The sequence below is a fragment of the Phycodurus eques genome, chromosome 8 (assembly GCF_024500275.1).
Source record: "Phycodurus eques isolate BA_2022a chromosome 8, UOR_Pequ_1.1, whole genome shotgun sequence".
Classification (NCBI taxonomy): domain Eukaryota; kingdom Metazoa; phylum Chordata; class Actinopteri; order Syngnathiformes; family Syngnathidae; genus Phycodurus; species Phycodurus eques.
The window spans coordinates 15,844,667-15,857,245 of record NC_084532.1 but is presented as its reverse complement, the minus strand read 5'-3'; the positions used below and the strand labels follow the sequence as shown (position 1 = coordinate 15,857,245).

Below are 12,579 nucleotides of genomic sequence, written 5' to 3'. Positions count from 1 at the left end.
ATCTTGTTGTGGTCTGTGTTTTGGTTTGGGTTGTGTTTAGTTTTGGTCCATGTTTTCCTGTGTTCCATGTTTGTCGTGTGCTCATTAGGTTCTTGTGTCCACCTGTTCTCATCTACCTTGTGTCGACCAATCAGCTCTCTCCAGCCACTCGTGCCTTGTCCATGTGTTCCTCGTTGTCTCGTCAATCTGTTTGTATTTAGTTCTCTGGTTTCTTTCACTTCTTGTCGTTGTCTTTGCGTTATGTCATTGTCAGGTGTCATTGTCCCTATCTGTTCTACGTCCTTCTCACCAGTGATAGTTTGTTTCCAGTTTTAGGTATTTAAGTGTTTCGTTGTTACTTTGGTTTGGGTTGTGGGACATTGTTTAGTTTTGCTTTATCCACGTTCCTTGTTGGCTGTTTTTTGAAAATGGCATTTTTTTTTCTTCTTTTGAGACTCCCGCACTCCTGCCTTGCCTTTCTTTCTGTAAATAAGGGGCATTGACAAATTTAACAGGTACAGTGGAATGAGCACCTCACCCGCATTTTCTGTGTGCAGTCATCATGAACGATGATTTTAAACATCCATCCATTTTCTAGAAAGCTCATTCTCATTAGGGTCACAACTGTCTTTGGGGAAGAGGTGTGGCACAATCTGGATTGCTCACCAGCCACATACCGTAGAGACATACAACTCACGCAATTTAGGGACAATTTAGAGTATTCCATAAAGCTAACAGGCATGTTTGTGGAATGTGGAAGAAGGCTTGACTGCCTAGAGAAAACCCATTTAAGCACAGAGGGAATATGCAAACCCCACAAAGCATTCAAACCCCCCAACCTCAGAACTGTGAAGAGAATGTGCTAACTACGCATCCACTGTTCCACCTTATTTTAAATAATAAAATAATAATTGTTAACAACAATAATAATGTTTTTTTCTTTTTTTTATGGGCAGCGCATTCAAACATAAATAATACATTACTCTAAATAAAACATTTAGCCAGCAAAAATATTACTATGATTACTTAGTAAGAACTATATAACTGTGTGTGTGTGTATGTATATATATATATATATATATATATATATAGACGCCAGCACTCCCGCGACCCTTGTGAGGACAAGCGGCTCAGAAAATGGATGGATATATATACACACACACACACACACATACACACATATATGATGAAAAGGTTTTCATTTTTGTATCTGTGTTATGGCGCTCCAGGTGGTTTTGTGTTTGTCACTTCCTGGTTTTCAACAAGCCCACTGACACAGGTCACATTAACCTGGTAACGCCATCGCTGCACAACATGGAGGGCTTTGCCTCCAAACTGCTCTGACACTTCTGGCATCACCGAACAGAATTATGGTAAGAGTACTTCACAATGTTCTTCTTGTCTTGTCTTTCAATACAACAAAGTTGTTTTGCAAGATTAAGCAAGGACTGAATGAGCTGGAGTGAGTGGGGCTTGATTGACTGGAAAAACCACAACCCCTGCTTAAAATTTACATTCATTGATTTGTCTCTTAAGTATTGTATCATTATTAGCATTTTAAATATGCTCTGTGTCCAGGATTGTACTTTTATTTTAAAAAACGTATTTTAAATTACATATATCTGCAGGTCAATCTAGGTTTGCTTCACTGAAAATGTCTTAACCATTTATTTATTTACTCTATTTATATTTAGAAAAAAGGTCATTACCAAGTAAAGCGACACACACGCACCGAACAGACATGCGAATTAAGCTGAGCACTGAAAAAAAAAAAAAAAAACGTTTGATCCACAGCTTCATTTCATCATATACGGGAGATGTACCTAATGAATTGTCCAGTTAGTGCGTGCAATCAAACTCTCAAAACTGCATGTCAGTGCAGATCGAAAGCAAAGTTTGTATGTGTTCCCTTTGTTCTATGCACGCAAGACGGCTAGCAAGCGAGTCTTGCAGCTTTTTGGTGCAGCAGTTCCAGCACACACCAACATTTCTATAGCAACCAGCGCAGGATGCTGGCTGAGGTAATGAAGAGTGCGGTTGTGTACACTTCCTTCATACGCCGCCTGGCTCTTCAAAGGTTACATTTAGATGTTCACTCAAAAGATTCCTTATATTGGGCCATTATTTAAATTTTCTATCACTGGGGTGTTGTCAACTCTCTCTTTATAAGTAATCATCCTCAATAAAGGAGATACAAGTCTGAAGTTTTGTTGATAGCAGTCTCATTTAAAACACTTGGATCTGGTTTTGAATTGGGTCATGTGTCTGAAAAGTGAACACATTCTTGTCAAAACTACAATAGTCCTTTTCATGTGAAAAAAAATGAACATCATTCGGCCTCAATTTTCACTTACAACCTGTACAATTAAATTTAAAAACAAATAATCTGGGGTTGGGGGGCACGAAAGGGACAATAAATTAGTAGTAAAAGCACGCACAAACGAAACACTACATTGTTGAAGCCCTTTTTGCTTTAACGTACTGTATTAAATCTTTCTGAGTACTAAAGTTGACAATATGAATCTAATGAAAGCTAAAAGCCTTCTCGTGGGCACATCTCTCTTCAGATGTTCAATTCGATTTATGTCTTGGCTCTGGCTTGGCCATTACAAAAAAACAAAATTGTTCATCTCGTCGATGCCATTCTTGTGCTTGGTATTGGACCATTGAAGTGTTTTGAATTTCTTCCACCTTGACATCATACTCACAGTGAACCTTTGCCATGTGTCACTGTGGCTATGGTGATCTATTTTTGCCAAGTATATACCTTTTTGAATTATGGAAACAACAATAATCATTGTGGTTGTCATCCTGTCATCACACATCCCCCCCCCCTCCCCCCATTCTTTTGAATGGATTGTTTGAATTGATGTTATTTTAAAAAGATGGCAGAAAATAAAATGTAGAAATAACAACACCAAGCCCACAGTGAAGCATGTTTGTGGCAGTATGCAATTGGCTTGCTTTTCATCAGATGGAACTGGACTTTGGTCAAGATGGAGGAATTCATGAACACTTCCAAATACCAGTCAGTTTGAATCCCAAATCTCCAAATGTCTGCTAGAAAGCTGAAGCTGAAAAGGAAATGACGTTGACCAGAAGAAAGAAAGAAAGCCCCTGACCTAAATTCTATTGAGAATGAGTGGGGTGACCCGAACAGGTTTTGCACAAGGGATTGCCCTCAGTATCTGACAAGTTTGATGCTTTTTCTCTTGTGCCATTCTTGATTTTTCAAATGTGTGCTGCACTTTGCTGACTACTGTGCACTATGTGGGCTTGCATACAACTACTAACGTTCTGCTTGAGAAACAAACATGTATTTTCTTGTTGCTGTCAGGAAGAGAGCGTTGACGTCAAGGCTCTGAGGGCCAGGTTCAGCAGCAGCAGCGCCAGCGCGTTGCACACCAGCAGCCCGGACAGCAATTCTCCCAAAATCTCCACAGCCTGCTTTCATGAGAGCAATAGCATCATCAGCAGACAAGGACAATTCCCTGCCTAAAGTTTCAGCGGCAGTGTTTCCACATATGGCTGGTCCAGATGTGGTGAAGTTCCAAAGAGAAGAAGCAAAGGCGCCCTCCAATCCCTCTGAGCCATTTTTTCCCCCTCATCCGCCTCCAAATACAGGAGTCAGAACATCCCCCCAGTGTTCAGGTGTTAATAAGATCAAGCAGACGGGTGAGATGCTAGAAAAAATGATGCTGAGGGGGCCTGCAGGTACCAAAACCCTGCCTGCAGCTCCAACCTTAACTCCTCTCCCACTGCGACTGAGGAGCACAAGCAATGTCATCCCACTGAGGAAGCCACTTCCCCCTGAGGGGCCCCTTCCCTTAAAACCCAGGCGACCACACAACATTGAACTGGAGCAATTCCTGAGAGTCACCCAGCGAGCTAGGCCACTTCCTGCTTGGAGGACAAGAGAGGGTGAGTCTGTATCTGGTTGCTGGAGAACATAGAGTATCTCACAAAAGTGAGTACACCCCTCATATTTTTATAAACATTTGATTATATCTGGACATGGGTCAAGTCAAGTTTATTTGTGTAGTTCTTAATCACAAAAGAGTCTCAAAGGGCTTCACAGGCCCACAGTTGACAAAGACTGACAACATCCCTTAATCTAAACCCCCAATCGGACAAAGGACAACTCAAAACCCCATTTGGGGAGAAAGTTGTTTTAGTATGTACAATTTTTCTTATAGGAAATTATAGAATGTGAATTAATCTGTTCCAGCGTCAAATGTTGACATAAGGAACCCTTTATTGATTGCACAGCCACTATTTTGAGTACAATTTTAATCATTCTTAACTGACAAGTGTAAAAAAGAAGTTTAGCGCTACGTAGCAAAACTATATCAAATTCAAACGTAATTACTTACGTTCTGATGATATCTAACTCAATTAGGGCGTTTAAAAATGGAAAATAAATTCTAAAAATTAAGGGATTGAGGATGCTTCCGGAAGGTTGTTAACTTCACGCTTCACATTTAGTTAAAAGAAATTGGGCATAAAAATAATGACACATGAAGCAATAATTAATTGATGCGGGAGGAGTGTCTGCCTCATAGTTCTGAAGTTCTGGGTTCAAATCTCAGCTGTGGCCTTCTTGTGTGTAATTTTCATGTTGTCATTGTGCTTATGTGGGTTTTTCGCTGGGTACTCCTATTTTCTCACACATTCCAAAAACATGCATATTAGGTTTATTGAAGAGTCCAAATTGTACGCAGATCATTTTCTAAAATTGTCACCTCCTCCGGTTCCTCAGGCTCAGAAGCAAGACAAATATCTTTACCTGGAGTGACCAGTCCATCAAATCCTCCTTCACAATTCATCAAATCCAGCAGGCAGCAGAACCAGGTTACTTCTGCGTGAGTATTTGTTAGTATCTCGATCAAGTCTGAGTCAGACTGACTTGTTCAAAATGTAAGTCCAGAATTTCTTACGGAAATCGTCATTTGTATATAAAACCAACAGCAAAACAAAACAATTGTCTTGCAATTAAATTTACACCCAAGATATTGTGTTGTTCATTGCAGGGACATTGACATCAACCATGACACTTATGATGACATTGCAAGCTTGGAGGACAAAGGTAAAAATAAGTGCAATCAAAATCTTATGTACAACCCCACTAACAATGAAGTTGGGACGTTGTGTTAAATTGTTATCTATATTAGTATATATTATTGTTGAAGCTTTGTCGGTGGAATTCTTTCCCATTCTTGCTTGATGTACAGCTTCAGCTGTTCAACAGTCCGGGGTCTCCGTTGTCGTATTTTACGCTTCATAATGTGCCACACATTTTCAATGGGAGACAGGTATGGACTGCAGGCTGGCCAGTCTAGTACCCGCACTCTTTTTACGACGAAGCCAATGTGGTTTGGCATTTTCTTGTCCATGAAAAAGACGTTGCTTGGATGGCAGCATATGTTTTTCCAAAACCTGTATGTGCCTTTCATCATTAATGGTGCCTTCACAGATGTGTAAGATACCCATGCCATTGGCAATAATACAGCCCCATACCATCACAGATGCTGGCTTTTGAACTTTGCGTCCATAACAGTCCGGATGGTTCTTTTCCTCTGTGGCCCGGAGGACATGACGTCCACAATTTCCAAAAACAATTTGAAATGTGGACTCGTCGGACCACAGAACACTTTTCCACTTTGCATCAGTCCATCTTAGATTAGCTCGGTCCCAGAGAAGCCGGCGGCATTCTGGGTGTTAAATGGCTTTTGCTTTGCATAGTAGAGTTTCAAGTTGCACTTACGGATGTAGCACCGAACTGTATTTACTGACATTGATTTTCTGAAGTTTTCCTGAGCCCATGTGGTGATATCCTTTACACATTGATGTCGGTTTTTGATGCAGTACCGCTTGAGGGATTGAAGGTCACAGGCATTCAATATTGGTTTTCGGCCTTTCCGCTTACATGCAGTGATTTCTCCAGATTCTCTGAACCTTTTGATGATATTATGGAACGTAGATGATGAAATCCCTAAATTCCTTGCAATTGTACATTGAGGAACATTATCCTTAAACTGTTCGACTATGTTCTCACACACTTGTTCACAAAGAGGTAAACCTCGCCCCATCTTTGCTTGTGAATGCAATTCAGGGAAACTCATTTTATACCCAAACATGGCACCCACCTGTTCCCAATTAGCCTGTTCACCTGTGGGATGTTCCAAACAGGTGTTTGATGAGCATTCCTCAACTTTCTCAGTCTTTTTTACCACCTGTACTAGCTTTTTTGGAACATGTTGCAGCCATAAAATACTAAGTTAAAGACACTTCCAAAGATCCAGTATGATTGCCAATTTACCTGCTTTGGGTTCTAACAGTTCAGCCGTTTACTTAATTTATTGTGACTGATGAGCACAGTTGACCATATTTGTATGTATTTATTCCTTTGTCTGTTTCTCAGAATCCAGGAGGAACAGCACCTCACAGTGGAAAGATAGGGTAAGGGCAAAACCATGTGATTGAAACTATTACAAATGTGAAATAAAGACAGTATATAATCTGTGAAGGTAAAATATTATGAATTAAAAATTTTTTTTAATATTTGGGGCAAAGCTGCCTAAATAAATATATAAAAAAAACCTTTCACAAATCTTTGCAATAATGCATTCTGAGACATACATAATATGTTGGAAAGTGCTTATTATTGACTTGAAAATGCACCGAATCTGTTTTGCAGGATGAAAGTGATGTGTACGAGCATATTGATGAGTAAGTTTGCACTTTAAAGGTTTACCAGTAAACCAAAAACAGCAAAAAATGGAAGGAAATATTTTTGATGGCACACAAGGCTTGTCAGAAGAACCTTTGTGTTTCAGTTGCCATGGCAACACAGACCACCTTAGTGATCTGCAATATTGGTGGAATAGCCAGAACACATTTCAGTTTGTGTTAGCATCAGGGCTAACATTACAACAGTTGTTCGCATTTGTTTGTGTAATACTTTCCCACAGCAGGATAATCAACGTTTAAGTGTCGTGTTAGGAAATGTGTTCAGTTGTTGAATGTGCAACGGGCAACGTAAACGTGTAACTAGGCTTTTGTTATTGCTCTAAGAGTGTTAGCCCAACAACAAGTAGCAATGATTCTAACACTGAGGTTCTTTTGGTTGTACTGTTTCCACAAATACTAAACGATACAGAGATCAAGTGCGGGTGAACTGGGATGCTGGAAAGGTGGCGCAGGAACAGAAAAGAGAAAATGAGTTCAGGAGAAAATTCCAGGTACGATTCCAACGATACCCATCCTTGGTTGCGCCTGTTATGTAACATCCGTCCATCTTGAAACACAAACATTGACCCCAGACATCAGCTTCCATGTCTTCTCTTGCTCTTTAGCTGCAAGCTGAGGAAGAAATTCTCCACACCACCAGAGCTCGTCACGACTGGTACGGTGGAGGCAAACTGGACCTCAGAGTGCACCAAGGCGAGATGGTGGAGATCCTCCGAGTGAGGAATAACCCAGAGGGCAAGTGGCTGGCTCGCTCCCTGGACGGAAAGTGTGAGTTTCAACCTTGGCACTTGAGGTCGTTTGGGTATATGAACTGAGGGGCCGATTCTTATGGGTCTTTCCAGAATTTCTTTTAGTGACTAGCTTGGCGTAGCAATAGTTCATGTATATCACAAAATGAATGTTGTTCAATATTGACAACAGTGTTTGTGCCCCACTAAACCACAGACTTTCTTTTGTAATTTATAGTGATTTATTTACAATTTTATTGTCAATGTTTCATAGGTTTTTACAGTATGTTTACTTTCTGTGAGCCATTTTTTAAACACCGGGAGAGCAATAAAAAACATAAACACAATGAGCACAATCACACCCAGAAACACACACGCAAGGCAATTTGTGTGTAACTAACCCAATTGACTTAATATTCATTAATTAATGTTTCAGCTAAACGTTAAATATAGCATTGTTTCAATAGTTATTTGGGACTGTTTTATCACGTCAAGTTTAAACTTGACTTCCTGTTTTACGCACGGAAAGTAACTTCACACTACACCGGTGATATTTGAAAATGAAAGTAAACCTAGAAGGCAAGAAAAAGAGTTATGAATGGAACCAAATGCCATTCAACGTTGATTCCTTTACCCACCCACCGATGAGGGACAAGGTTAGCGTTTGTGATACCGTGAGATGTTTTGGTGAATTTTGTCCCAATTCATTGTGATGTAAAGTCGTTAGTTTGACGTTTGGTGAAGTTTTAGCTCAATGGTAAGCTTTTTTTTTTCTGTCTTCGGCTCTTACGTTGGTTTGAACACTAAAATGAACGCTAAAAACGCTAAAAACCATCAGTGCAAAAGTGCAACCCACCGTTTACCTTGTTAGCTGCCTCAATGTTACCATAGACATATTTTATTGTTTTACACTCACCTAATTCACTGAATTTCAGCGCGGCGTAGGCTGAGGGTCGAGGCGGGAGGGAGTACGTTAGACTTCCACACATCGTGAAAGCCTCTTTTGCACAGTACAATCGTATTCCAAGTGTTGCACTGACGTGACTGGTCTTTCATTTTAACTAAGTTAAGACACACTTTTGTTCACCGCCACCATTGGGCACAAGCACGTATTTGTGCGCGTTCTTCTTTCTTGGTTTTTGCCACCTTCTTCTTCGGGGTCGCCAGACTGTAGAACTGGGAACCGTAATTTTTACTTTTTTTCCGGGAGAACGGGAAGATTAGTCCCGGTTCCAACCGGTTCACGATTCTCGATGCCCAACCCTATATACTGTCTCTGTTTCCTTGTCTACAGATGGTTACATCAGTAACAAATGTGTGGATGTTGACTATGAGGCAGTGAAGCGTAAATTGTTCCAATCCAGAAGAACAGAGGCCTCACCTTTACCTCCCCCTCCTCCGGACCCACCACAGCAGTTACATATGGAGTCCATGAACAGGTGCAGTGTCATCTTTATCCTGCAGCATTGGCGCTCTTAACCTTAAAAATGCTCAGACGATGCAAACTTTCATGTGCACCTGATCAATTGTACTGTACTACTCTTTCTGGCCCTTTTAAGTAACATGTTTGTTTCTTCATATTTGCAGTTTGAGTCACAGTCAAAGTAAGTGGCAAAGTGCAAACACTATACAAGTACTGTAAAGGAGTTACTGTGAATCCTGATAAAACTACTCTCAGAGCCAGCCTGAAGCCTAAGCAAACTAAACGGCTGCTTACGGCCCCCCCAAACAGTGTCAAGGATTTTTGTTTAACGCATTGTTAAAGAACTTAAAGGGGTGACATATATATCAAAATCCTATATCCTTTATAGATGTGTAAAAATTGTATTTTATTTTTTATTTTTTCCAAATCATAAATAAATAAATAATAATCATAAATCATAAGGTTTGGGTGGGCACTGACTGCTCTTTAGTGTACATACACACACACGTACACAAACACACACACACATGCACATTTTTTAAATCCACAATCATACAGATCAGTGTAATAGTCACATGTGTATACATTTTCTACAACACTTATTCTCTTCAGTAATAATAAAAGCTATTATTATTATTATTAAGTACAATCAATTCACGTTAATATTACATATTTCAACAGTGATATGAAAACTAACCTACGCAGCATAATTCAACAAATGTGTGGAATATTCTTGAACTAATGACTATTGGAAGTACTTCACAAAACAAAATTCACAGAATTGGAAGACAAGTCTATACACAGCATGCATAGACAAGCAAAATAACCATTTTATTTGTGTTTGCAGATTACTCTGATGACTTTCATCTATCAGCTGAGGATTTTCCGCCACCACCACCACGATCCGAAATAAGGTGCACAATTTATTTATTTGTAAATGTAGAGGGTAGCGGTAGTTCATATTACGTGTCACCTTTATGTTTTGCATTTCAATGGATCCTCCAAAGTCGAGCACAATCTGGTTGGCCTCAAATTTCTTCGTATAATCAAAACCAAATTTCTCTTCGGAAATATACATGAATGCCTGAATTAGTTCCATGCTCAAACTGTCACCGTCAGCATTTTTCCGTCTGATTGGTTGGGGGCAATCGACTGGATCATTTGCCTCCACAAACAGGAAGTCACTCACATTAAAAATCTGATTTAGGGCTGGCATTGATAAAGCTGTAACTTCGAATCAGATGACAGAAAATGTTTTGGGTTTTTTTCTTTTCAGCATTGATGCCAATGTGGAAAAGGAGCTAAGGAAAAAATTCAAGGTAAATATTTTCTTGCACTTTTTTATTACTCATAGTTTTATTGTTGGGCAATTATCCACATTATGCCAGAATGTGCTGTGAAAAAGTTTTTAACAAATAGACAAATGATTCTCGATGTTACCTGTGCTAAACGTGCCAGTACGAGGGTCCACTAACGGTGTTGCACACCGTGACGATGGATCCTAACGCTGTTATGAAGAAGCCAGGAGGGAAGGACCTCCATGTGTCTCTGGGGGACGTTCTGGATGTCATCCAGCTCACCAACAGCAAGAAAGTGCTGTGCCACAACCGCACATCGGGAAAATGTCAGTGAACACATCACTTTTGCGATTGTTATTATGACTGGAGGTGTTTGTATGAAATGCAACTTGAAGTTTGTGTAAAGATCAATGAGAAAGCCCGTTTTCATTGGAACAATACAAACACTGAGATTATTCATGCATATTCTCACCCCTAGTTCATATTTATGTATTTTTTGTGGTATATGAAACTTTCTAACAGGTGAATGGTTTAAAATAAAGTTGAGTGTACAATGTCAACATTTGCTCAAAAATAGGATGTTGTAAGGTTCTTCCTGTGTTATTTCTTACAGATGGTTACGTATCCAGAAAGCTTCTTATTCCACTGTGAGTTATTCTTACTTTCTAACTTGCATACAGTGGAACTTCAGGTTACGAACAACCCGGTTCACGAACAATTCGGTTTAGAACAATGTTTTTAAAGAAACATTCGGTTCACGAACCGTCTTGGAATGGCCACGGAAGGCTCAGAAATGTGTTCTTTTTCTCACGCTCCATAAATATCATTGGCTCCGTGCTTCGAAGATCTTTTTTGTGTGTGCCTAAAATGCAACATAAAAGCTGGGCTGCATTGTGGAAGGTGCTGGCCATTTAGGGCTAGCAGTAACCACGGTGAATGTAAACATTACTGCTCCTGAAAAGGCTAAGACACCGCATAGTGATTTGCTAGCGAACCCACTGTTATTTCATCATCTTAAATTGTGTTTTCACCTATTTCTATATGCACAGAATTTATTTTTAACCACACATCGATCAAAATAAGTAACTATAGTGCCGTTCTGTGGCTGGAATGGATTAACTGCATTTTCATTGACTTCAATGGGAAACCTTACCTCGGATTGAGAACGGGACAATTTTAATTCGTAACCTGTGATGCCACAGTATATGAATGTCATAACATGAAAAAATGGAAAACATGTTGTTGATGTTGAAGTAGTCAAGGGATTGTATAGGAACAAAATACAACACTAATAAAAGGAAACTGTCATGACAATAAATATCATTACAACTTTCCCTCCTCATTCGCAGGGAAGGGGACGTTTATGACGATGTTGATTACACCAATGGTGAGTTATATGTCTACTTAAATGACAGCAATGATTGACCATAGAAATCCATTTTCTTAGCGCGTTTCTCCTTTTCTCTTTCAGATCCACACGACGACACTGCACACTGATTATTTCCATGTCGAACTACACACGAATAAATAAATACATCAATACAGATACTGCAGAGCATAGGTGTCAAACTCAAGGCCGGGGACCAGACGTGGCCCGCCCAATCATTTTATGTGGCCCGCGAAAGCAAATCATGCGTGTCAACTTCCGTGATTTTTGCTCAAATCTGTACCCAAATTCCAAATTGTCATAATAATAAACAATAATGTTTTTCTGTGACCGAACCCTTCTTCAACTGTAACTTCAACAATACTTGAACAATCTATTATCCTTGTCTTCTGATTTTAAAACTTGTTATCCCTCAATTTGTTGTGTGATGGTAATAATATGATTTGGTGATTAAACATTTATATGGTTTCACTGTTCTAATGGCCCTCTGAGGGAAATCCTAACTCCAATGCTGCCCGAGACAAAAATGAGTTTGACACGCCTGCGTAGAGACACATGACTAGAAATAGACTACAGTATAGTAAAGCTAAATAAACCTGAGAACCAAAAACTGCTTGTTACAGAGTTGTTATGGCTACAAACAAAAGAGCATCAAGCTTTCATATCGACGATCAAATGAGGAGAGGTGTACATTGAAGTGAAGTTATTGTATACAATGGACACTATCCTTGGAGCCTTTGTTTAGCTTAACCTCTGAGGTCAGTTCGAATAAATCATCTTATTTAAGTAAATGTTTGTCTGATATGTTGTCTTCATTAGTATTTAAGCCATTAGTCAAATGAAGTGTGCTGAAAAAGAGTTGCTCGCTATTTTCGTTTGTCTATGATGCACGTGACACCATTGTTAACAAAAGATGACGGCGACTTCCCCAACTGACGTTGACGAGAAACATACAAAATAAATACATATAGTAAAAATGAGGAACAATTTTAAAGCAAGAATAATTAGAAATAT

The 12,579-nt window shown here is 39.5% G+C and overlaps 1 protein-coding gene across 1 annotated transcript; it reads left to right on the top strand.

Moving 5' to 3' along the window:
- The first annotated feature begins 3,322 nt into the window (after positions 1 to 3,322).
- Positions 3,323 to 12,356, top strand: si:ch73-40i7.2 (FYN-binding protein 1). The gene is made up of 15 exons (XM_061684769.1): positions 3,323 to 3,900; positions 4,739 to 4,841; positions 5,010 to 5,065; positions 6,401 to 6,438; positions 6,677 to 6,708; positions 7,139 to 7,220; positions 7,335 to 7,497; positions 8,752 to 8,896; positions 9,045 to 9,061; positions 9,728 to 9,794; positions 10,157 to 10,199; positions 10,339 to 10,504; positions 10,792 to 10,825; positions 11,528 to 11,565; positions 11,650 to 12,356. Exons 1-15 carry the CDS (start codon positions 3,432 to 3,434, stop codon positions 11,673 to 11,675), a joined length of 1,479 nt encoding a protein of 492 aa, XP_061540753.1. The 5' UTR covers positions 3,323 to 3,431; the 3' UTR covers positions 11,676 to 12,356.
- The last annotated feature ends 223 nt before the right edge of the window (positions 12,357 to 12,579 follow it).